Source organism: Mustela nigripes, chromosome 1 (assembly GCF_022355385.1).
Source record: "Mustela nigripes isolate SB6536 chromosome 1, MUSNIG.SB6536, whole genome shotgun sequence".
Taxonomy (NCBI): domain Eukaryota; kingdom Metazoa; phylum Chordata; class Mammalia; order Carnivora; family Mustelidae; genus Mustela; species Mustela nigripes.
The window spans coordinates 47,065,195-47,092,950 of record NC_081557.1 but is presented as its reverse complement, the minus strand read 5'-3'; the positions used below and the strand labels follow the sequence as shown (position 1 = coordinate 47,092,950).

General features: G+C 37.6%; 2 protein-coding genes across 2 annotated transcripts; both read right to left on the bottom strand.

Annotated features, from left to right (window-relative positions):
- Nucleotides 1–2,141: 2,141 nt before the first annotated feature.
- On the bottom strand, nucleotides 2,142–12,618 carry LOC132016534 (olfactory receptor 51F1-like). Its single transcript, XM_059397920.1, is given in 3 exon segments — nucleotides 2,142–2,379; nucleotides 10,268–10,376; nucleotides 11,715–12,618. Coding segments are annotated over 3 exon segments (1,251 nt in total).
- Nucleotides 12,619–26,164: 13,546 nt separating this feature from the next.
- Nucleotides 26,165–27,109, bottom strand: LOC132011762 (olfactory receptor 51F2-like). Its single transcript, XM_059390871.1, has one exon. It carries the CDS (start codon nucleotides 27,107–27,109, stop codon nucleotides 26,165–26,167), a length of 945 nt encoding a protein of 314 aa, XP_059246854.1.
- Nucleotides 27,110–27,756: the final 647 nt, after the last annotated feature.

The following is a 27,756-nucleotide window of genomic DNA, read 5'->3' as shown; positions in this document are numbered from 1 at the left end:
TCTTGGATAGATCCCTTTATTTGATTTGTCATTTGCAAATATCTTCTCTCATCCTGTCAGTTGTCTTTTGGTTTTATTGACTGTTTCCCTTATTGTTAAAAGCTTTTTAACTTGATGAAGTCCCAATAGTTCATTTTTATCCTTGTTTTCCTTGCCTTTTCTTTTTTTAAAGTTTTTATTTATTTATTTGGCAGGAATCACAAATAGACAGAGAGGCAGGCAGAGAAAGAGGAGGAAGTAGGCTTCTTGCCGAGCAGAGATTTCGATATGAGGCTCGATCCCAGGGTCCTGGGATCACGACCTGAGGCTTTAACCCACTGAGCCACCCAGGCACCCCTCCTTGCCTTTTTCTTGACTAAAATTGTCCACAGTATGGGGATATAGGGAACATACTTCAGTAACCAATAACCCATCCATGAAACGCCTACAGAGAATATCATTCTCAATGGCAAAAAACTGGGAGCTTTTCCCCTAAGGTCAGGAACACAACAGGGAAGCCACTCCCACCACTGTTGTTCAATATAGTAGTAGAAGTCCTAGGCTCAGCAATTAGACAACAAAAAGAAATAAAAGGCATTAAAATTTGCAAAGAAGAATTCAAACTCTCATTCTTTGAGATGACATGATCCTTTTTGTGGAAAACCCAAAAGACTACACCCCAAAATTACTAGAACTCATACAGCCATTCAGCAATGCAGCAGGATATAAAATAAATGTGCAGAAATCAGTTGCATTCTATATACTAACAATGAGACAGAAGAAAGAGAAATTAAGGGATCAATCCCATTTACAGTTGTACCAAAAAAACATAAAATACCTAGGAATAACCAATCCAATGAGGTAAAGGATATATACTTTAAAAATTATAGAACACTTATGAAAGAAATTGAGGGGGGCACATAGAGATGGAAAAACATTCCATGTTCATGGATTGGAAGAATGAATATTATTAAAATGGCTACGCTACCCAAAGCAATCTACGCATTCATTTCAATCCCTATCAAAATACTACCAGCATTTTTCATGAGCTGAAACAAGCAATCCTAAAATTTATATGGCACCAGAAAAGAGCCCAAATAGCCAAAGGAATATTGAAAACGAAAACCAATAGTGGGGCATCAGAGTGCCAGACTTCGACCTCTATTACAAAGCTGTAATCATCACAGTATGGTACTGTCACATAAACAGACATAGATAAATGGAACAGAATAGAGAACCCAGAAATGGACCTTCAACTCTATAGTCAACCAATCTTTTTTTTTTTTTTTAAGATTTTATTTATTTGACAGACAGAGATCGTAAGTAGGCAGAAAGGCAGGCAGAGAGAGAGGAAGGGAAGCAGGCTCCCCACTGAGCAGGGAGCCCAATGCTGGACTCGATCCCAGGACCCTGAGATCATGACCTGAGCCAAAGGCAGAGGCTTTAACTCCCTGAGCCATCCAGGCACCCCTATATCAATTAATCTTTAACAAAGCAGGAAAGAATATTCAATGGAATAAAGGATATTCTCTTCAACAAAATATTGGGAAAATTGGACAGCCACATGTAGATGAATGAAAATAGATCATTTTCTTATACCACACATGAAGATAAAATCAAAATAGATGAAAGACCTAAATGTGAGATAGGAATACATCAAAATCTTAGAGGAGAACACAGGCATCAACCTCTTTGACCTCAGTTGCAGCAACTTCTTGCTAGACACGTCTCCAAAGAAAAATAGCCCTTATTAATTCAGCACAGTCTGTATGATTTTTTTCAGAAGTACTAATGTCATGTTTCATGATCCGTAAGTGTTTTTGGTTTTGACAAATATAATCTCATGAGTACCAGGAAACAAAGGCAGAGATGTTTTAATCTGGTTTGATTTGTGATGCTTTATTGGACTTTCTCTTCAAGGAATGTTGAAGTGGGTGTGTTAATATGCTCTAGATAGGAAGAGAGAAATCATACCAGTGGTTAACACTGGTAGTGTTTAATACAAGGAACTTGATAAACAAGTTTAGGTGGACAGAGGGCACAAAAAGACTACAGAAATAGGAGAGGTAATAACTGCAGGATGTCACTTCCCCTTGTATGTCTGTGGGAACAAAGAGGGGAGTTTGAAGTTTGAAAACCTAGAAGCTTGGTGGAAGGTCTTCCTAGAGCTGACACTCAGATGAGAAGGTCTTATCCTGCTGGTTGTAGGGTACCAGAAGCTGAGAGGATGGATCACATAGGATCCAAGACCCAAACTGCTGTGAAGGGGCACTGTATAGTTGGAGCTCATGCCTTAGGAGCACAGGAGGATCTCTCATGGACCTGAGAGTCAGATTCTTAAAAAGCATCCAACTGGTGTCTGGTTCTGATTCTTCCAAGGGAGCATGATGAGATTTTTTGCTGGGAGTATGGGAAAATATAAAACTAGAAAATGGAAGCAATGATTTTGGCATTGTTGTGTGGCATTGACGGGAATAGCAAGCAAACATGCTGGGATACTCATCCTTCCAGTAGCTTCCAGTTTCCTTTTAACATATTCTAATGAACAGAAAATAGTAGGAAACCACCTGGCAAATGATAGTCATGCTTCCTGGTTCTCAGTTTTCTTATCAAAGCAGAGTAGAAAATAGTTATTTTAGAGCTGAGATACAGTATTTTCATAGGCAGCATGGTAGGGTAATATACATGTAACAGAGTTTTTGATATAGTCATGACAAGGGCTCTCTTAGTTGCTCTAATCTGGACTGCTGATTATAATAAAAGTATCTAGTAGTTATAGGCAAATGCTTCCATAGTTCACCACATATTTCTGCATATAATCTTCTGGAATGCACCTAGTTGACAATTTCCAGGAAACATTGGACTTGAACTATTTGTTACACCAAATGTTCCTACCTGACAAATGTGAAACATTTTTTTCCAATGGAGTCAGAATACATCTTCTCAACACATAGGGAACATTTTCTGGGCTCAATCATGTTAGGTCACAAAATGAGTCTTAAGAAAATTACCTGTCAGCTTTGTTAGGGATTCTGAGGCAACTCAGATCTTTTGCCCAGATACTACTGAGGACATATTTTGTTTCCTTGTGTGGAGGGGAATTATTGTTAAGATTGTATGCCTTCTCTCTCTCCCTCTCAGTTTTATTTTTCAATGTTTGTGTTTTTGCCTTTAAAAAAATTTTTAATTAGCCTCCACATCCAATGTGGGGCTAGAATTTACAACCCTGAGACCAAGAGTAGTATGCTCTACCAACTGAGCTAGCCAAGGGCCCCAAGATTGTTTCCCTTCTCTTGATCCTGCAGAGACAGGCTGGGTGCTGCTAGCCTCTCATCACTTTCTCTAGAATGGTGCTTCTAGTTCAACTCATGTGCTTTCTCCCAATCCTGCAAAGTCCACCCAGCATTCTTCGTGTGCTCACTGGCTATCTGCAAAAAGCTTGCACAGCCTATCCATAGGGGCATATAGGGAGCTAGTCACAGAGGATGTATAGTGAGGGGTATGCAGTACTGAGAGTGCCCATGGGTCAGATAAGGGGTCTGAGGTGAGGCATCCCCACTAACTTGTGAGAAGTTTTACCAGTGCAATACAAAGTGGTTAATAGTATCTGTATTTGCATCCCTTCTGTGAGTTCCAAACCCTAGTTGCAATGCTCCCAGCCTCTCCCTGTCCCTAAGTCATGCAGACCACCTCACTATTCTGGGTGGGTTGAGAAAGACATGGGCCTCTTGGTAACATCCTACACAAATGGGAAAACTAGGTACTCTCTCACTATCCTCTTACTTTCCTCTGTGGAAGAGGTGATCTCTCTTGGCACTGAGTTGTGCCATCATGGGGTAGTGTAATGCAGGTAAGGTGAAACTGTTCTTATCCCTTCCGGTGCATCTATTTCCAGATTTTTTGTGCCAGTGGTATGGTGGAACTTCTCCATTGGACTCCTAGACTCCCACAAAGTTACTCTTGTCCGTGGGTGACTATCAAAATCAGTGTTCTTTGGAGGGAAGGTGATAGGATCCACTATCTTGGATAGATCCACTATCTCCACTATCCACTATTGACATTTATAGTCTTGGCCCAGAGCTATATTATCTTTCCAGACCCCTTTCATAATAGTTTGAAGAGGCCAATAGGGCAGCCCACAGAGCATCTCAATGTCCATTAAATTGATGCAGTGATGAAACCGAACTAATCAAGTGGGATGGACGTGACATACACTCTAGAGGGTGGCTGGCAAACCTGCAAAGAGGCAGAATACTGCCACATTGGTTACAGCTATTAGTGGACTAGGGTTCTGGAACATGCTAGGACATCTCTGTCACCACAAACAGGAAGTTACTGTGTCTTGCTTCCAAGCATGAGAAGAATGCACAATGCTTACCAGGCCACTTTGCGTTCTGAGGCATGCACACTGACTGTGCTTCTCTCCCCACCTCTTTCTGTACATTAGGTGTGGCCTAGCTGGCGCTGAGCTTTCCTTGACCACCAAGAGAATTCTCAGACATTTCTAGGTATTTTCTGTTAAAGGGTTAGCTTATTGGTGTATATTCCTTCTGAATGAAGATGAAATCTCTAAGTATTCATGGGCCTAAGGACTATGGCTGGTGAAGAAATGAGGCTGTGGTCTGAACTTGCCCTAACATATTCAGACAGTTGTCAGCAACTTTGCTCTTCCCTCCCCTCCCACCACATTCATGTTTCTGGGGCATAAGGGAAGGTACTGTAAGATATGCTCATGTATAGCCTGATATGGGGACACTTCCAAAAATATTCTGGACTTAATATTCTGTTACTTAATCTACTGTGTGTTGTGTGTTAGGTGTGAGTGTGCACATACGTAGGACTATTTTCTGTCAATTCATAGCCACCTGAAATGTTGTCTTTAGAGATATTTCACTGTGTAGTCTTCCATATATTGAATACATTCTGTTCATACTTTCATGGCTATTGTTTACATACTATAGACTTATCATATCCAGTTTCAAGAGGAAGGGATGACATATCCTATCATGGAAAGGGAGGGACAATACATGACTACCTCTTCATCTGGGCACATGGATTCTCTATTTCTCCTGGATGTTGCCAGAGTGTTAAAGTATAGACCTGCCTTGGTAGCAGAACTATTCATATTTATTATTTTCACCCTTAAGCAAATTACTCTGTGGCCCAAAATATGCCACAAAGAAGGCCCGGTTATGGCCAGTAGGACAGAAGTAAAATGAACATTTCAATAGAACCTGGAGCATCGCTTAAATTAGCCTCCTTCATGTATTCTTCTGCATGTATTTAGAACTGCAGTTTCATCACTCAGTGTTATTTTAATGTTCTATCTTTCATAGATTCCTGAAATTTACAGATCACTGAATATACTTCCATACCACTATTACTATTAATTTAATTTTTATTCCAAATGTATTTTATCCTTTTCCTAGAATGAGAATAGTTTGGACATGTGTGCTCTTTCCACCTTCCTCCAGTCTTTTTCCTTCTTTTAAATATAATGAGTTTATTGTGATATAATTCATATATAGTACAATTTTATCACTTAATATGTAAATATTTAATGATTTTTAGTATATTCACTGAGTTTTGCAATTATCATTACAGTAAATTTTAGATCATTTTTATAGTCTACAAATGGAACATCCTACTTGCAGTCTTCTCTTCATACCTTCCATCCCATTCAGCCCAATGAAACCATTCATCCACTTTTGTCTCTGTAGATTTGAGATCTTTTATATATATTGAATCATATACTATTTAGTCTTTTGTTATTGGCTGTTTACAATTAGCATAATGTTTTTAAGATTCATCCATTTTGTGTTTTTTAAAAAAATTAAATTCAATTTAGTTAATATGTAGTGTATTATTAGTTTCAGGGGGTAGAATTAAGTGATTCATTGGTTGTAGATAACACCCAGTGCTCATTACATCAAGAGCTCTCCTTAATGCCTACCACCCAATAGCCACACCTCCCCACCACCTCCCCTCCAGCAATCTCCAGTTTGTTCCCTATAGTTGAGAGTCTCTTATGGTTTCCCTCCCTCTCTGTTTTTATTTTGCCTTCTCTTATGTTCCTCTGTTTTGTTTCTTAAATTGCACATATGAATGAAATCTTATGGCATTTGTTTTTCTCTGACTGACTTATTTTGCTTAGCTTTATACCCTCTAGCTCCATCCACATAGTTGCAAATGGCCAGATTTCATTCTTTCTGATGGTTGAGTAATATTCCATTGTGTATATATTTGGACTTCTTTCATATTTTGGCTGTTGTGGACATTGCTGCTATAAACATTGGGATGCATGTGCCCCTTTGAATTACTATTTTTGTAACCTTTGGATAAATATATGATAGTGAAATTGTTGGGTGGTTCTATTTTTAAATTTTTGAGGACCCTACCTACTGTCTTCCAGAGCTGACTCCTGTGCATTGATTTTATATCCTGTGACTTTGCTGAGTCCTGCATGAGTTCTAGCAATTTTTTGGTGAATGTTTCTATAGGTTTTCCACATGGAGTATCATGTCATCTGTGAAGAGTGAGAGTTTGACTTCTTTGATGATTTGGATACCTTTTATTTCTTTCTATTGTCTGATTGCTGAGGCTAGGGATTTCTAGTACTTTGTTGAACAGCAGTGGTGAGAGTGGACATGCCTGCTGTGTTTCTGACCTTAGGGGAAAAACTCAATTTTTCCCCATTGAAGATGATATTTTTTGTGGATCTCCTATATATAGCTTTTATGATGTTGGGGTAGTCTCCTTATATTCCTCAATGGTGGAAGGCTTTTAATCAAGAAAAGAAGCTGTATTTTGTAAAATGCTTTTTCTACATATATTGAGAAGATCATATGGTTATTGTGCTGTGTTTTATTGATGTGGTGTAACACATTGTTTGGTTTTATGTATTTTTTATTTTTTACATTTTATTTATTTATTTGATACAAAGAGAGAAAGAGAGTGAGCGAATGAGTAGGAACAGGAGGAGGTTTGGAGGGGGAGGGAGAACCAGAATCCCCGCTGAACAGGGAGTCCAATGTGGGATCGGTCCCAGGACTCTGAGATCATGACCTGAGCTGAAGGCAGACACTTAACCACCTGAGCCAGCCCCTGATTTTATGTATTTTGAATCATGCGTATATCCCAGGAATAAATCCCATTTGGTCAAGGTGAATAATCCTTTTAATGTATTGTCGGATCCTCCTAGCTAGTATCTTGGTGAGATGTTGTGCATCCATATTCATCAGGCATTTTGGTCTGTAATTCTCTTTCTTGGGGGGGGTCTTTGTTTTGGGATCAAGGTAATGCTGGCCTTATAAAAGGAGTTTGTGCTGCTGCCCCTCGGAACAATTTGTTACTTAAACTGTAACCCCTGGAGGATTTTACTAGTTGCTAAGCACATTTAGACATGGCCTTAAAAAATACTGATACTGACCACAGGTCTTTGGGGAGAAGGACGATGTAGGACCGTGAAGCTGGGCAGCTGGGGATGCTCGGCTTGCTCAGGGCGGAAGGCCACCCCTTCACCGAAGCAGGGCAGCTGGAACGCCTGCCTCGCCCAGGGCGGAACGCCGCCTGCTTCAGGGAAGCCGAGCACCTGGGAATGCCCCGTCAGCTCAGGGTGGAACAAAAACCGCCTGCTTCCCTTTTTCGTTGACGCTCCTTTCTCTTCCCAGAAGTGCTCGTTGTTAGTTAGATGAGTCCTTTGAATGTGCTTGGTTAACTAGAAACCTGACCCTCCTCCTTGCTTGTCTGCAAGACAGGACTAACGTTTGACCTTCATCAATCCTTCTGTTGGCTATTGTTTTCTGTCTAACAAAAGTGAGACTGTGGACTTGCTCCTGGCAGCAGTCCTTTTTGACTGTTGTCCCCTACTCCCAGTCTTTTGCAGCTGACTTGTTTATGCCTAATTCTTCTCTCTTCGCCGACTGGAAGCGGCAGTTTGGAAGTTTTCCTTCCATTTCTATTTTTTGGAACATTTTCAGAAGAATAGGTATAAACTCTTTTTAAATTTGGCAGATTTCCTCTGGGAAGCTGTCTGGCCCTGGAATCTTGTTTTTTTGGGAGATTTTTGATGACTGCTTCAATTTCCTTGCTGGTTATGAATCTGTTAAGGTTTTCTATTTCTTCCTGTTTCAGTTTTGGTAGTTTCTATGTTTCTAGAAATGCATCCATTTCTTTGAGATTGTTTAATTTGTTGACGTATATTTGCTCATGTTATTCTCTTATATTTCTGCAGTGTTGGCTCCTATTTCATTCATAATTTTATTTGGGTTATTTCTCTTTTCTTTTTGGTAAGTTTGGCTTAGAGTTTATCAATCTTATTAATTCTTTCAAAGAACCAGCTCCAAAGTTCATTGATCTGTTCTCTTGTTTTTTTGATTCCTATGTCATTGCTTTAAGCTCTAATCTTTATTATTTCTCTTCTCCAGCTGGGTTTGGCTTTATTTGCTATTCTTTCCCCAGCTTCTTTAGGTGTAAGTTTAGGTTATGTGTTTGAGGCTTTCCTTCTTTCTACAGAAAGGCCTTTATTGCTTTATACTTACCTCTTAGGACTGTCTTTGGCACATCCCGAAGGTTCTGAACTGTTGTGTTTTCATATTCATTTGCTTCCATATATTTTTTAACTCTTTAATTTCCTGATTAACCCATTCATTCTTTCATAGGATATTCTTTAGCTTACATGTATTCATGGTCTCTCCAAATTTTTTTCTGGAGTTTGACTTCAAGTTTCGTAGCATTGTGGTCTGAAAATATGCATGGTATGATCTCAGTCTTTTTATTCTGATTGGGACCTGATTTGTGACCCAGTATGTGATCTATTCTGCAGAGTGTTCCTTATGCACTTGCGAAGAATGTGTATTCTACTGCTTTAGGATGAGATGCTTTGAATATATCTGTACAGTCCATGTGCTCCAGTGCATCATTCAAAGCCCCCGTTACCTTGTTGATGTTCTGCTTGGATGATCTGTCTGTTGCTGTAAGTGGGATGTTAAATTCCTCTACTATTATTTTATTATTATCAATGAGTTTCCTTAATTTTTTTATTAAGTGGTTTATATATTTGCGGCTGTTCCCAAGTTAAGGCTATAAATATTTACAATTGTATAACCCCCTTTTTATGATATAGTGTCCTTCTTCAGCTCTTAATACAGTCTTTGGTTTAAAATCTAGTTGTCTGATAAGGATGGCTACTCCAGCTTTTTTTTTCTTTTAAGGTCCATAAGCATGATGAGTGGTTGTCCACCCCTACTTTCAATCTGATTTGTCTTTGAGTCTAAAATAAGCTTCTTGTAGACATCATATCTATGGGTCTTTTTAAACAATCCATTCTGATACCCTCTGTCTTTTGATTAGAACATTGAGTCCACTTACATTCAGAGTAATTATTGAAAGATATGAATTTTGTGCCATCGTATTACCCATAAAGTCACTGTTCCTCTCTGATCTTTGTTACTTTTGGGCTCCCTCTCCATTCAAAGTATTCCTTTCTTGCAGGGATGGTTTAGTGTTCATGAATTTCTTTAGTTTTGTTTGTTCTGGAAACTCTTCATTTCTTCTTCTATTCTTTGTAATTTGTAGTCTTCACTACAATATGTTGAAGTGTTGACCTATTTTTGTTGATTTTGAAGTGGGTTCTTTGTGCCTCCTAGACTTTTTAAAAATGCATATGTTTTTTAATACTCTAATTAATTTTTAGTAGTCTAATCATTATTATTATTATTTCTTTTGCTTGATTTAAGACCAGTTTGCTTTTATTCCCCCAGCATTTAAATTGGATGCTTAGGTAATTTATTTGAGATATTTTCTTTTTCAATATAGGCATTATGGCTATAAATTTTCCTCTAAGCATTCTTTAGCTTCACCTCATAATTTTGGTATATTGTGCATTTATTTTCATTCATCTTAATGTATTTACTAATTCCTTCTGTGATTTCTTTTTTTTTTTTTAAGATTTTATTTATTTGACAGTGAGAGAGGGAACACAAGCTGGGGGGATGGGGTGGAAGAAGCAGGTTTCCTGCCAAGCAGGGAGCTAGATGTGAGGCTTAATCCCAGGACTCTGGGGTCATGCCCTGAGCCTAAGGCAGTCACTTAATGACTGAGGCACCCATGCACCCCACTTTTGTGATTTCTTTTTTGACCCATTGATTAGGAGTATATTGTTTAATTTGCTAATATTTGTGAACTTTCAAATTTTTATTATTGATTTATAATATAATTCCCTTAGAACCCACTTCTCTTGGAGTTAATCCCCTGATTTACCTGCCTAGAATGGTGGGATAGAATATGCCTTTTCAGCCTGCCTCTATTATCTTGAGTCTGGTTGCTTATGATAGAGGTAAGGAAAGGCTGATTTGAAGTCCCAGTGTCCTCTGACTGCCATGCCTGGAATAGAGCTTCTGCCATATGAGTAATGCTGGGTGCATGAAAACAGCCACTGACCTCTTGATTGTACTCACCTGGAATTTAGCTTCCACAACATGAGCTACAGTAGGAAGAATGAAGAACATGATGATTTGCCCTTTCTGGAAGATCTCATAGCCTTACTCTAAGAGCTGCTGGGGGATGATGGTGGGGAGTGGGCTAGGGAACAAAGCCCCATGTTCTTGGCTACACCTATGTGGAGTAACTGTCAATAAACTGCACTGTGGAGGAAGGGAGGGGTGAATGTTTGCTCTGATTCAGGTGCCACAGACTTCCATTATTCTTTTTTTAAAAAAATTAATTAATTTTTTTTTTTTTTTTAAAGTAGGCTCCACACCCAGGACCAGTTCAGAACTGAGCTGAGGTCAAGAGTTGGACACTAAATTAAGCCAGCCAGGTGCCCCAGACTCCTACTGTTCTTACAGTAATTTAATAGATTTTCTTAAATAGTGTTTTTTCTTTTGCTGTATGAACTTAGGGAAATTTTCAGAGAATTTAAATGTTTGTGCCTATGTCTATATAAATTTTTACTGTTTATTCTTGTTTCCCTAAGGGAGAGTGTCCACAAATCTCTCATGCTACCATTCTGGAAGTTGACCTCTCCAGTTCTTAACCTTACAGTTTAAACAACATGTTGTGATAGTTTTCTGATCATCCCAGGTCAGACTAAATGTTGTTCTTACAAATTCTATTAATCCTTTTGCTTATATCCATATGTTGTAACATATCACATAGTATATCAGATTTTCATTGGTTGCTTTCTTACCTACATAGTTCACTATTATGACAATATTTTCTTGTTTGTCTCTGCCACCCTATCATATTGTGCAGTGTCTAACAATAGTAGATAAAAATCAAAGAATGAACCAATGGTGATCAAAATGTGGGAAGAATAATAGCTTAATTAGGATTTAATTGATGATTAGACAAAACAATAATTATTATGTATACTTTAAGAAAACAAAATGAGACAGAAAGATATGAGTTACTGTTTTAAGCATGATTTTGGAGACTTGGTCTAATGGGCAAAGTGTTCATTTTAGCCATTGTCATTCATGCTTTCCAAATTTTATATCATGATATATGGTACCCATTATATTAGTATATTTTATTGCTTACTTCTAAAGAGTAGCTTAGTAATAGTTATATTGAAAATAAAAAAATTCTGTCAAACTGCATCTCCTACCCAGCTACCTATTTTATTTTTTTGGTTTTAGGCCACTGATAGATGAACGTATGCTGATTAAATGTTAGGTCTTGGAAGTGGTTACTACGGAGTAGAGTCAGAGCTCAGATTCTTTGGCAAAAAGGACTTTTTTGCTTGGTCTTCACACTATAAATAATGGGATTCATCACTGGTGGAATAAGCAAATACACATTGGCCATAAGAGTGTGTACGTAAGGAGGTGCCTTTTTCCCAAACCTATGGACAAAGCACAAGCTAATGAGAGGAATGTAGAAGATGGCAACAGCACCTATGTGGGAGATACAAGTGCTGAAGGCTTTATGCCGCTCTTCTGGGGATGCAATGCTTAGGATGGTCTTAATAATCAGAGTGTAGGAGAGAAGAATAAAGATGGAGTCCACTCCTGCAGTAACTATAAGGGCAGTAAGTCCTAAAACACTGTTGATCTTATTGTCAGAACATGAGAGCTGGATTATATCAGGATGGAAACAATAAGAATGATGAAGCACATAGTTTTGGCAGAAGGATAAACGTTTAAGAAGCAGGACCAGAGGCATTAGGATCACTATCCCCCTCATAAGGATGGCAAACCACACTTTGACAATTCTGGAATCAGTCAGGATGGCAGCATATCTTAGTGGGTTTCAAATGGCAATGTAGCGGTCAAAGGCCATTGCCAAGAGCACTGAAGACTCCACAACAGTAAAGAGTTGAATGAAGAATGTCTGGGCAACACAGGCATGGAAACTAATCTGTCTTGCACTGAACCAGAATATGCCCAGTGTAGTGACCAGTGTTGAAATACACAAGCGCAAGTCAGTGGTTGAGAGCATAGAGAAGAAATAGTACATAGGTTCATGGAGACTTGACTCAGTGATGATGACAAACAGAATTATACCATTCCCAGAGAGGGCAGTCATGTAAAGACAGCAGAAGGGGATGGAGATCCAGGTGTGGGCAGCTTCAAGTCCTGGAACTCCTGTCAGAAAAAATGTCAGAGAAGTGAAAGTGATGTTAGGGAAAGACGACATGATTACTTTGGAGGAATAATTCTTTTAAAATAAAATATCCTAGAGGGAGAAATGAAAATTAGAGATTATTCTTAAGACTTTATCCTTTCTTTTTGCTTCTCAGTTAAAATTATTTTCTTTCTTTCTTTTTCTTTCTTTCTTTCTTTCTTTCTTTCTTTCTTTCTTTCTTTCTTTCTTTCTTTCTTCCCTCTATTGAACTTCCCTCCATGATTCATATTTACTAATTCACAAAAGAGAATAGGGTTTTTTCTTTAATCTCAGCAGTATTTTTTGTCATCTTCCACTTTAATCCAATGCATTTTCTTTCCCCTCCTCCCTGTACTTCCTACATAGAGAATTGTAATAATATAATCTGAAAATGTCAAGAATTTAATGGATATCTCAAAGTAATAGTAATTTTTAAAAGTAAGATTTATTATTTAATAAAGAATATACATATTTTTGAGTATTTGTGTTGATACTAGTGCATTATCATGGAGCTTTATCATACACGTTAAAGACATGTAATCTTTTCAGGAAATAATTTGAGACATCAGGTCAAAATAGCCTATTCATTATTTCTTGGTCAGTAGATCTATCCTTTTTGCTAAGGTTGTTTCTAGTCTGGGGTTACATTTCTGGTATTGATTTTTAATTTTCTTATCTGTTATCACTGTAGTGTTGACACATAATTGTTACAGAAGATTTTCCTTAGCATTGTTTTCAGCAGTTAGTGCCTTTCAGAGACAACTGTATTAAACTTCTAGGCTAAGAGTGAAGAGTGAACTTTGTGTACAGAGGCCAGATATTAGATACTTCCATCTGCAGGCTAGTGTTTCTGCAATCATTGCCATCAAAGTAAATACACATTTGAGCTTTCAGCTCCTCCGTTAGGTATTATCTGAAATGAGACTTATTATTAGGTAGATGAGGTCATGGGTAACTTTTCTTCTCCTTCCTTTCTTCTTTCCCTATGTTGTCTTAACTCTTTTATGATCTAGTCCCCATAATATACTGGAAAGTCTTGCTGGGATGTTCACTAAGCTAATAAGGTAGTGCTCTGAATACCCTAAACTGTCTTCTCTTTGGCTTCTCAAAGACTGGAAAGTAACCATTGGCTGGAATCCCATTGGTCTTTCATAGAATTTGGAGCCACTATGTCTCCAACCACTTGATTTGGAGAATATACTCCTACAGTTGTTTTATACATACACAATTTTACCTTCTTAGTTATTGAAACACTCCAGTTCCAAATATTAATTTGTGATACCTCTTGTGACTACCTGTTGTATTGTTGACTACTTATTTTTAAATCTCTAGCTACTATTTCTCTCTAGTCTCAGCTTTATTCCTGCTCTCGCAGGCTACTGAGATGCCAACATACCTTATATCTGAGGCTGCTCAGTTTGGGTTCGTTCACAAAAGGCACATGTCCTTGGTCTTGTCAATTAAAGTTGATATTAAGGATGACTAAATTAGATAATCTCCATTATTTTTTTTCTTATTCTGTATAGTTGTAGTTAATTTTTTTTAAAGATTTTATTTATTTATTCGACAGAGAGAGATGACAAGCAGGCAGAGAGGCAGGAAGAGAGAGAGGAGGAAGCAGGCTCTCCACCGAGCAGAGAGCCCGATGCGGGGCTTGATCCCAGGACCCTGAGATCATGACCTGAGCTGAAGGCAGCGGCTTAACCCACTGAGCCACCCAGGCGCCCCAAGTGTAGTTGTAGTTTAAAAAAAATTATAGAAACAAGCTTGTGGGCACTACTTAATATATTTAAGTATTTGAGAGATTATGGATAGGGCCTCATGGAGAAATTTCAATTGTGTACTGTAGTCATTATGGAATAGTTACTATGCAGATTATAAGATGATTAATTCCATAATTATTTGACTGAAAAGTGTATTAGGTGGAATGAAATCAATTTATCAGTTTTATGGCATCATTCAAAAATAAATATGCAAAAATAAAAATAAAAATCCTTATGTATCAGGTAATTCTCAAAGATGAGTTTTAAGGGTTTTTTTATATATAGAAGGATAGTGGAATTATTAGAAAAAAAATGCCCTTATGTCTAGAATCATCAATACAAATTTAAGTAGATTTAATTTAAATAAAATAAATACTCAAGAAAGTTAGTATTTAAAACCAGTGTCCCTGAGTGTTCTGTAGTTCCTCGAATACAGATCCTTTACGTCTTTGGTTAGGTTTATTCCCAGGTATCTTATGGTTCTTGGTGCTACAATAAATGGAATCGATTCTCTAATTTCCCATTCTGTATTTTCATTGTTAGTGTATAAGAAAGCCACTGATTTCTGTACATTGACTTTGTATCCTGCCACATTGCTGAATTGCTGTATGAGTTCTAGGGTTTTCCATATAAAGAATCATGTCATCTGTGAAGAGAGAGAGTTTGACTTTTTACTGCCAATTTGGATACATTTTATTTCTCTTTGCTGTCTTATTGCTGTTGCTAGGACTTCTAATACTATGTTGAACAAGAGTGGTGAGAGTGGGCAACCTTGTCGTGTTCCTGATTTCAATGGGAAGGCTGCAAGCTTTTTCCCATTGAGGATGATATTTGTTGTGGGTCTTTCATAGATAGATTTGATGAAGTTCAGGAATGTTCCCTCTATCCCTATACTTTGAAGCATTTTAATCAGGAACGGATGTTGGATTTTGTCAAATGCTTTTTCTGCATCAATTGAGAGGACCATGTGGTTCTTCTCTCTTCTCATATTAATTTGTTCTATCACATTGATTAATTTGCAAATGTTGAACCATCCTTGTAGCCCAGGATTGAATCCCACCTGGTTATGGTGGATAATCTTTTTAATGTGCTGCTGGATCCTGTTTGCTAGGATCTTGTTGAGAATCTTAGCATCCATATTCATCAATGATATTGGTCTGATATCCAATATCCAATAGACCAATGATATTGGTCCTTTTTGGTACGGTCTTTGCCTGGTTTGGGGATCAGGGTAATGCTGGCTTCATAGAAAGAGTCTGGAAGTTTTCCTTCTGTTTTAATTTTTTGAAACAGCTTCAGGAGAATAGGTGTTATTTCTTCTTTGAAAGTTTGGTAGAATTCCCCAGGGAATCTGTCAGGTCCTGGGCTCTTGGTTTTTGGAAGGTTTTTGATCACTACTTCAATCTCATTACTAGATATCATTCAGGTTATCTATTTCTTCCTGGTTCAATTTTGAGAGTTAATAGTTTTCCAGGAATGCATCCATTTCATCTAGGTTGCTAAGCTTATTGGCATATAACTGCTGATAATAACTTCTGATGATTGTTTTGTCTTCCTTGGTGTTCGTTGTGATCTCTCCCTTTTCATTCATAATTTTATGAATTTGGACTTTCTCTCTTTTCTTTTGGATTAGTGTGGCCAATGGTTTATCGATCTTATTGATTCTTTCAAAAAACCAGCTTCCAGTTTCATTGATACGTTCTACTGTATCTCTGGTTTCTACCTCATTGATCTCAGCTCTAATCTTGATGATTCCCCTTCTTATATGTGCAGTTGGTTTGATTTGTTGTTGATTCTCCAGTTCTTTAAGGTGTAGAGACAGCTGCTGTGTTCTGGATTTTACAATTTTTTTGAGAGAGGCTTGGCTGGCTATGTATTTCCCCCTTAGGACCACCTTGGCTGTATCCCATAGGTTCTGGACTGAAGTGTCTTCATTTGCATTGGTTTCCATGAATTGTTTCAGTTCTTCTTTGATCTCCTGGTTGGTCCAACATTCTTAAGCAAGATGTTCTTAGCTTCCAAGTGTTTGAGTTCCTTCTGGACTTTTCCTTGTGATTGAGCTCCAGTTTCAAAGTATTGTGATCTAAGAATATGCAGGGAATAATCTCAGTCTTTTGGTATTGGTTGAGACCTGATTTGTGACCCAGTATGTGGTCTATCCTGGAGAAGTTTCCATGTACACTTTAGAAGAATTGAAGAAGACACAAGAAGATGGAAGACCATTCCATGCTCTTGGATCGGAAGAATAAGCATTGTTAAAATGTCTATACTGCCTAGCGCGATCTATACTTTTAATGTCCTTCCATTCAAAACTCCACCAGTATTCTTCAAAGAGCTGGACCAAATAATCCAAAAATTTGTATGGAATCAGAAGAGACCCCAAATCACTAAGGAAATGTTGAAAAACAAAAATAAAACTGGGGGCATCACGTTACCAGATTTCAAGCTTTACTACAAAGCTGTGATCACCAAGACAGCATGGTACTGGCATAAAAACAGACACATAGACCAGTGGAACAGAGTACAGAGCCCATATATGGACCCTCAACTCTATGGTCAATTAATCTTCAACAAAACAGGAAGAAATATACAGTGGAAAAAAGACAGTCTCTTCGATCAATGGTGCTGGGAAAACTGGGCAGCTATATGTAGAAGAATGAAACTTGGCCATTCTCTTACACCGTACACAAAGATAAACTCAAAATGGATAAAAGACCTCAATGTGAGACAGGAATCCATCAGAATCCTAGAGGAGAGCATAGGCAGTAATCTTTTCGATATCAGCCACAGCCACTTCTTTCAAGATATGTCTCCAAAGGCAAAGGAAACAAAAGCAAAAATAAACTTTTGGGACTTCATCAAAATCAAAAGCTTCTGCACAGCAAAGGAAACAGTCAACAAAACAAAGAGGCAACCCACAGAATGAGAGAACATTTTGCAAATGACAGTACAGACAAAAGGTTGATATCCAGGATCTATAATGAACTCCTCAAACTCAACACGTAAAAAACAGATAATCATATAAAAAAATGGGCAGAAGATATGAACAGACACTTCTCCAATGAAGACATACAAATGGCTATTAGACACATGAAAAAATGTTCATCATCACTAGCCCTCAGGGAGATTCAAATTAAAACCACATTGAGATATCACCTTACACCAGATAGAATGGCCAAAATCAGCAAGACAGGAAACAACATGTGTTGGAGGGGATGTGGAGAAAGGGGAACCCTCTTACACTGTTGGTGGGAATGCAAGTTGGTGCAGCCTCTTTGGAGAACAGTGTGGAGATTCCTCAAGAAATTAAAACTAGAACTTCCCTATGACCCTGCCGTTGCACTCCTGGGTATTTACCCCAAAGATACAGATGTTGTGAAAAGAAGGGCTATCTGTACCCCAATGTTTATAGCAGCAATGGCCACAGTCGCCAAACTGTGGAAAGAACCAAGATGCCCTTCAATGGATGAATAGATAAGCAAGATGTGGTTTATATACACTATGGAGTATTATGTGTCCATCAGAAAGACGAATACCCAACTTTTGTAGCAACATGATGGGACTGGAAGAGATTATGCTGAGTGAAATAAGTCAAGCAGAGAGAGTCAATTATCATATGGTTTCACTTATTTGTGGAGCATAAGAAATAGCATGGAGGACACGGGGAGTTAGAGAGGAGAAGGGAGTTGGGGGAAATTGGAAGGGGAGATGAACCATGAGAGACTATGGACTCTGAAAAACAATCTGAGGGTTTTGAAGGGGCAGGGGGTGGGAGGTCGGGGTACCAGGTGGTGGGTATTATAGAGGGCACGGATTGCATGGAGCACTGGGTTTGGTGCAAAAATAATGAATACTGTTATGCTGAAAATTAAAAAAATAAAAAAAAAATAAAACCAGTGTCCATTGACAGGACAGTAACAGCAGTAGAGTTCAAGAAAATATACTATTTTGGTTTTCAAAGTATCTTCTAAAACAACATAGCATATTGGCTTTAATTTATAACATTTTAGAGTAATGTAGAATCCTAGAATTTTTAAATTAGAATGTAGCTGAGAGATATTTTAATTTCTTTAATAGAATGACATTGATTTTATTACATGGTCTTGTTGTGATAAAAGCTACTGCTTAATTTTATTATTCTTATTCTTATCAAGCTGAATTGAAGTGATGGATTTATAAAGAAAAAAAAGAAAAGTTGGAAATGATAAAGTTTAGAATAAAAAAGGAGAAGAGAAAACTAAGAACAAACACATGGTTGTGTCAAATGGTTCAAATGTTAACTACATTTGAGAAGAACTACATTTGATCTATGTGCCAAAGAGAAGGCAGACCTAGATCCAGAAGGAGGGAACTTATAAAGCACTAAGAAGTGCTTTAACACAGGGAATGATCCAGAAACAGTGGAGGAGTTGAGCTTCCAGTACTACATGTCAAAACTGTTACTTTAAACATAAATACTGAAAATGCACTCATTCATTAGGAAAATATGTAGTGCACCTCTACTGTGGATCAGAAGCAGGAAATTAAATGTTAAGCACAATGATGTCTATGACCCTGAAAATTTTTAGTTAACAAGAGACACAGACAAGTAACATGGAATTACATAATGTAAAGAATAAATCTAGAATGCTATGAGAGCACATAAAGAAAACAGCAAGCTCATTGTGAGGGATAAGGAGTGGTTTCCAGTAAATAATAATGTCTAAGCTTAGCAGGAGAAGAGAAATCATAAAGATCAGAGCAGAAATCAATGAAATAGAAACCAAAAAAACAATAGAACAAATCAACGAAAGTAGGAGCTGGTTCTTTGAAAGAATTAATAAAATTAATAAACCCCTGGCCAGACTTATCAAAAAGAAAAGAGAAAGGACCCAAATAAATAAAATCATGAATGAAAGAGGAGAGATCACAACTAACACCAAAGAAATACAAACTATTATAAGAACATACTATGAGCAACTCTACGCCAACAAATTTGACAATCTGGAAGAAATGGATGCATTCCTAGAAACATATAAACTACCACAACTGAACCAGGAAGAAATAGAAAGCCTGAACAGACCCATAACCAGTAAGGAGATTGAAACAGTCATTAAAAATCTCCAAACAAACAAAAGCCCAGGGCCAGACGGCTTCCCGGGGGAATTCTACCAAACATTTAAAGAAGAACTAATTCCTATTCTCCTAAAACTGTTCCAAAAAATAGAAATGGAAGGAAAACTTCCAAACTCATTTTATGAGGCCAGCATCACCTTGATCCCAAAACCAGACAAGGATCCCACCAAAAAAGAGAGCTATAGACCGATATCCTTGATGAACACAGATGCGAAAATACTCAACAAAATACTAGCCAATAGGATTCAACAGTACATTAAAAAGATTATTCACCACGACCAAGTGGGATTTATTCCAGGGCTGCAAGGTTGGTTCAACATCCGCAAATCAGTCAATGTGATACAACACATCAATAAAAGAAAGAACAAGAACCATATGATACTCTCAATAGATGCTGAAAAAGCATTTGACAAAGTACAGCATCCCTTCCTGATCAAAATTCTTCAAAGTGTAGGGATAGAGGGCACATACCTCAATATCATCAAAGCCATCTATGAAAAACCCACCGCAAATATCATTCTCAATGGAGAAAAACTGAAAGCTTTTCCACTAAGGTCAGGAACACGGCAGGGATGTCCATTATCACCACTGCTATTCAACATAGTACTAGAGGTCCTAGCCTCAGCAATCAGACAACAAAAGGAAATAAAAGGCATCCAAATCGGCAAAGAAGAAGTCAAATTATCACTCTTCGCAGATGATATGATACTATATGTGGAAAACCCAAAAGACTCCACTCCAAAACTGCTAGAACTTATACAGGAATTCAGTAAAGTGTCAGGATATAAAATCAATGCACAGAAATCAGTTGCATTTCTCTACACCAACAGCAAGACAGAAGAAAGAGATATTAAGGAGTCAATCCCATTTACAATTGCATCCAAAACCATAAGATACCTAGGAATAAACCTAACCAAAGAGACACAGAATCTATACTCAGAAAACTATAAAGTACTCATGAAAGAAATTGAGGAAGACACAAAGAAATGGAAAAATGTTCCATGCTCCTGGATTGGAAGAATAAATATTGTGAAAATGTCTATGCTACCTAAAGCAATCTACACGTTTAATGCAATTCCTATCAAAGTACCATCCATCTTTTTCAAAGAAATGGAACAAATAATTCTAAAATTTATATGGAACCAGAAAAGACCTCGAATAGCTAAAGGGATATTGAAAAAGAAAGCCAACGTTGGTGGCATCATAATCCCGGACTTCAAGCTCTATTACAAAGCTGTCATCATCAAGACAGCATGGTACTGGCACAAAAACAGACACATAGATCAATGGAACAGAATAGAGAGCCCAGAAATAGACTCTCAACTCTATGGTCAACTAATCTTCGACAAAGCAGGAAAGAATGTCCAATGGAAAAAAGACAGCCTCTTCAATAAATGGTGCTGGGAAAATTGGACAGCCACATGCAGAAAAATGAAATTGGACCATTTCCTTACACCACACACAAAAATAGACTCAAAATGGATGAAGGACCTCAATGTGCGAAAGGAATCCATCAAAATCCTTTAGGAGAACACAGGCAGCAACCTCTTTGACCTCAGCTGCAGCAACATCTTCCTAGGAACAACGCCAAAGGCAAGGGAAGCAAGGGCAAAAATGAACTATTGGGATTTCATCAAGATCAAAAGCTTTTGCACAGCAAAGGAAACAGTTCACAAAATCAAAAGACAACTGACAGAATGGGAGAAGATATTTGCAAACGACATATCAGATAAAGGACTAGTGTCCAGAATCTATAAAGAACTTAGCAAACTCAACACCCAAAGAACAAATAATCCAATCAAGAAATGGGCAGAGGACATGAGCAGACATTTCTGCAAAGAAGACATCCAGATGGCCAACAGACACATGAAAAAGTGCTCCATATCACTCGGCATCAGGGAAATACAAATCAAAACCACAATGCGACATCACCTCACACCAGTCAGAATGGCTAAAATCAACAAGTCAGGAAATGACAGATGCTGGTGAGGATGCGGAGAAAGGGGAACCCTCCTACACTGTTGGTGGGAATGCAAGCTGGTGCAACCTCTCTGGAAAACAGCATGGAGGTTCCTCAAAATGTTGAAAATAGAACTGCCCTATGACCCAGCAATTGCACTATTGGGCATTTACCCTAAAGATACAAACGTAGTGATCCAAAGGGGCACGTGTACTCGAATGTTTATAGCAGCAATGTCCACAATAGCCAAACTATGGAAAGAACCTAGATGTCCATCAACAGATGAATGGATCAAGAAGATGTGGTATATATACACAATGGAATACTATGCAGCCATCAAAAGAAATGAAATCTTGCCATTTGCGACAACATGGATGGAACTAGAGCGTATCATGCTTAGCGAAATAAGTCAAGCGGAGAAAGACAACTATCATATGATCTCCCTGATATGAGGAAGTGGTGATGCAACATGGGGGCTTAAGTGGGTACGAGAAGAATAAATGAAAGAAGATGGGATTGGGAAGGAGACAAACCATAAGTGACTCTTAATCTCACAAAACAAACTGAGGGTTGTTGGGGGGAGGGGGTTTGGGAGAAGGGGGTGGTATTATGGACATTGGGGAGGGTATGTGTTTTGGTGAGTGCTGTGAAGTGTGTAAACCTGGTGATTCACAGACCTGTACCCCTGGGGATAAAAATATATGTTTATAAAAAATAAAAAATTATATTAAAAAAAAATTTCATAGATTTAAAAAAAAATAATGATGTCTAGATTGAGACCTGAATTCTAAGTAGAGTTGGCATGAAATGGATTTAGGTGTGTGTATGTGTGACAGTTATGTGTCAACTTGACTGAGCCACATCAAATGTTATTTCTGAATATGTTTGTGAAGGGATTAGCATTTGAGTCAGTAGTAATCTGAGTAAAGCAGATTACCCTCCCCACTGTGGGTGGGCCCCATTCAGTTAGTTGAGGGCCTGAATAGAACCAAGCAGAGGAATGAAGAGTTCTCTCTCACTCTGTCTGACTGCTGAGGTGGGACATGAGTCTTCTGCCCTTGGGCGTGGACTTACACCATCAGTGCTCCTAGTTTTCAGGCCTTCAGACTTGGACTGGTACTATAGCTGTGACTTTCCTGGATCTCCAGTTTATAGATGACAGCCTGTGGGACTTCTCATCCTCCATAATTGTGTGAACCAGTTCCTCATAATAAATCTCTATCATCTATCTATCTATCTATCTATCTATCTATCATCTATCTATCTATCTATCGATCGATCTATCTATCATCTATCTTCCTCATTGGTAAATTGGAGATAATAATATAGCTTCTTGGAAAGGTAGCTATCATTTATGAACTCCCACAATGTGTCAAACTTTACATGAATTTTGTGTTTTAGGTGGAATATCTTAATTATTTTGAAAATCATGTTGTGTATAAGATTCCAATTTTTTATCCCAGAAAGGTAAAAATTAGAGAGATAAACAAACTGCAATATTTTCATACAATGGGAAAGCTAGGATTTGAATTCCATTTATGTAAATTTAAAATTGATTAAAACTCTGCTGTGCTGCATATCAATACCTCTTGATGTGGTGATATTTGTAGAGTAACTTTAAAAAAATAAACTTTTGGGCATCTGGGTGGCTCAGTCATTCAGTTAAGCATCTGCCTTTGGCTCAGGTCATGATCCCAGGATCCTGGGATCCAGTCCTTCATCAGCCTCCCTGATCAGTGGAGAGTCTGCTCTCTCTTCTTCTGCCCCTCCCCTCTGTTCATGCTCTCTCTCTCTCAAATAAATAAATAAATAAATAAAATCTTTAAAAAAATAAACTTTTATGCTGCATATGTATGTGAATTACTAAAATGTCAAGTATTCATGTGATTTTTTTTTCTACAACAGTCATGCATTATCATTCTTCTTTGGCTACAAATACTCATATAAATGCATATGTATTAGGGTTTCAAACACTTGATATTTGATAGATTTATTTTTCACCTCCTGATTTTTGTTGGTATATTTAAAACTTATTTCCTTGCCAGTTGAGAAGAGATGGAAAGGTATTATTTCATTATATGCTATATTAAGACCACTGGTAAAATTAATTGTGTATGGTAAATAATGTCTCCTGGAGTCAGGGATTTGAGCTATTGGTACTTCTATTAGGGCTGCACATTTTCATAGCTACTCCTGACATATTTACCCTAAGTTAATTGACTTCAAATAAATCTCTTCATTATCAGTTTGGCTTGAGTGTCTTGATCTCTAAGAATATTATAGTAACACTACATCAAAAACTTATGACGTGCTATATGCTGGCTAACTGAACATAATAATAAAAAAAGAATATTATAGTCTCTTATTCTGAATGGGCCAGCATCATCCCCACTATAACAAAAAGAACTAAAATCTCATGCCTTACCAATAACAATTCTCTATTTTTGGATGAATTATTTATCTCTGAAATTCAGCATTGGGATTTGGGCATTTGACCCTAGATATGTCATATTTCATGTTTTTGCTTAAAGAAATTATATTGTTCTTTTTAAAATAATTTTTAAAAAGATTTTATTTATTTATTTGACAGGCAGAGATCACAAGTAGGCAGACAGGCAGGCAGAGAGAGAGGAGGAAGCAGGATCCCTGCTGAGCAGAGAGCCCGATGTGGGGTTTGATCCCAGAATCCTGGAATCATGACCTGAGCTGAAGGCAGAGGCTTTAACCCACGAGCCACCCAGACACCCCTATATTGTTCTTTTTATGGCAGAATTCTACATTGATGACTCAGATTCAGTTTTGGGGCTATTCAGACTCACCATTTCTAGTACCATAGATAATACACTTCAGGCATTTTATCTTATCTAAGGAATCCTAGCTAGATTTTAAATTGAATACATGCATTGGATGTTTTTATTTTCAGAACTTTACTGTTTATGAGCTTTTTCAGAATTGAGATTCAGTATATTGGAAAGAATCTCTATTTTTTATTTCTAAGCTTTGTTGACAACTCTGCAATACTAGGATACTTACAGTAGTAAGTTCTTAAATCAAAGGCAGTTCCACAGCATCTTATGTTTGCATGGTTGCATCTTAGAAATACTTTCTCTAATAAAGCCAAATTTCTTGTTGCAAGATGAGCCCACATAAATCTAACATTAGTGCATATCCACTGTCTTTCTGATGCCCCTGTACTTACATCAAGTGAAGACGATGAAGAAGAGACAAGGATCTGCGATATCATTCTCCTCTGAGTGGAGGGTATCTATGAGAAACCCATTCTCAGGAGAATCATTCACCCCTTAGAAAAATCTATTCCTAAGGGATATTTCTGGTCAACTGTATTTTCTTGTTTTGCCTTTGTGCTTCAAAAACACTCTGCATGCCTAAATCTGCTTGCTGTCCCATGTGGTTTAATGCACTGCAATTGCTAAAGTGGTTTTGTTTTTAACTTGCTATGAATAATATTGAAATATATGCCAGGAAAATATAAATATTGAAAAAACATGGAAAGTGTATGAATGTAGTTTTCACACCTGCTTTGGGAAAGAGACCTCTGAAATCACTTGATATACTCTGGTATTTTAGATCCAGGTTTTCCACAGAGAGAAAGATTTAAAGATTATTCTCTACCCCCACCATTCTCCCACAGAGATCAAAGTAAATGTATGTTATGTTGATGATAATAAACAAACAGCAGAGAGATACAAGTTATACTGTGTTTAGTTCAGTGGCTTCTCAAACTGGCTGGATATTAGACATACCCTGGGATCTTGTTATAAATTCAGATTCATAGGCCTCATCCTAGAACTAGTAAAATAAAATATTTGGGATGGGGCTCAGGAATCTGCACTTTCATAGATTTGGGGTTTTCAAGAGCAGTTTTAGGTTCATAGCAACAAAATTCAGTGAAAATTACACAGTTCCTGTATACCCCTTACCCCAGCTTATGCACAGCCTTCTCTATCATCAATATCTCTGATCAAAATGGTGCATTTGAAACAATCAGTGAACTTATCTTTGGCACCTGGGAAATTTTAATTTTAAATTATGTATAGCAGTTGGTTTTGTGAAACCATCCATGAAAAAAATGGCTTTAATTACTTTTAGTCAAATTGGGCCATATGCAAACTGGAATAAATGCCAGAGACTGTGATCTCAAGATCTAAAATAGTCCTTTGCCTATGTAGTTTGGAAAGTCAGAATTTTGATCAAGTGCTGGGTAATATAAGTAAAAAAAAGGGGGGGTCATTTGTAAGAAAATGTCTTACACATACAAAATGAATTAAATGGCACTTAAATTGTTCAGATGTTTCTTGAGATACAAACTGAGGGTTGCTGGAGAGGAGGGGGTGGAACTGACTTTGTTAGAGATAGGAATGGTGTATGAGAAATAAACATGGAAAAGATGCTTATTGGTTTCTTATTAAATTTTATTTGTGCTGGATATTTGGAAAATTAATGCAAAGTGAATGATGTGTAGTTTTGATAGAAAGAGTAGAGAGATAGGAAGTGAGTTATCCATCTATAGGAATAGGGTAACTGAGAGACACTGAGAATCTGACTTAGTATTTTGGTGGTAGAAAACATAAGATTGCCCTAGATAAGACTAACAGCATTGTGGAGACATTTGAATCATATGACACATAGCTACACCCAACTTTAAAATTGCATGGATTATAACTCCAATTTATGATCAAATTTTACTGATTTGAAATAGGTCTTCATGGGTCAGTAATTGTTAAATATGAGTTCGCTTAGAACACACAAGTTTGAGCACAGCTCTTTGAATCTGCTTTGTTTTCACACTATAGATGATGGGATTCATCACAGGGGGAATGAGCAAGTAAATATTAGCAATCAGTGTGGGCACATATGGTGGAGAATGTTTTCCAAACCTGTGAACAAAAGACAGGCTGATTAAAGGGATGTAGAATATGGCCACAGCTGTGATATGAGAAATGCAGGTGCTGAAAGCCTTTTTTCTCTCCTCTGGGGATGCAATGTTGAGAACTGAGCAAATGATCAGGACATAGGAAAGCAGGATAAAAATAGAGTCCACTCCAGCAGTAGAGATGATTGCAGTTAGTCCAAATGCACTGTTGATCTTTGTGTCTGAACACGAGAGCTTCATTACGTCAGGGTGGAAGCAGTAGGAATGATGGAGCACATGGCTTCGGCAGAACGATAGACGCTTGAGAAGCAAGACCAGTGGTGTCAGAATGACAGTTCCCCTGGTAATGACTGCCAAACCAATCTGTGCAATCCTTGCATGAGTTAGAATGGTGGCATATCTCAATGGGTTGGAAATGGCCACAAAACGATCAAAAGCCATAGCCAGGAGCACTGAAGATTCCATGAAAGTGAAGAGGTGAATGAAGAACATTTGTGATAAGCAGGCATTAAAGCTGATCTCCCGGGCATTGAGCCAGAATATTCCTAGTACTGTCACCAATGTAGAGATGCATAAGCCAATGTCAGTGGTGGACAGCATGGAAAGGAAATAGTACATGGGCTCATGGAGGCTTGGCTCAGTGAAGACCACGAACAGGATCAGGGTATTCCCAGAAAGAGCAGTTAAATAGAGGCAACAGAAGGGGATTGAGATCCAGGCATGGGCCCATTCAAGTCCAGGGACGCCAGTCAAGAGGAAAGTAGGGAAAGTAGAATTATGGAAAATTTGCATTATGATCTGCAGGAGCTGAATTCTCTTGTCAAATCTTGATTTTCTAAATTTAGAATTTTAAAATTATGTTTAAAGTTTAATACACATTTATAAATTGCTCAAAACTTTAGAGTACAGCTTAATGAGTACAGCTTAATGCATCTCTATGCACTCATATAATTACTTTCAGGATAACTGATAGAACATTACTAGCAACCCAGAAGGCTTCCCAACGCCTCAACCTCAGCAATATCCTCTCCCATTGTAACCATTATTCTGACTTCTGTTACCATAATGACTTTTTTCTGTTCTTGATCTTGAGATAAATAGAATCATGCTGTATGTTCTCCTTGCATCTGGCTCCTTTCACTCAATATTCTGTCTGTGGGATTCATCATTGAAATAAGATATTTAATTAAGTTCAATTTAATTTCATACTCAGGTAAATTGTCTTGTTATTTATCACTTAGTAATTTGGACTCATCAATATTTTTGTTACTTTTTTTATCCTTCAGCTAGACTATAAGTTTATACTTATTAATATGGTTTCATGAGAATAGAGTTTATTTTCAGCTAAACTTTGCTTAGTATAATTCTTTCCTCATAGAAGATATTCAACATGTTTTTGCTAATTTCTATTTTATTTGCCCTCCCTAAAATACTCTAAT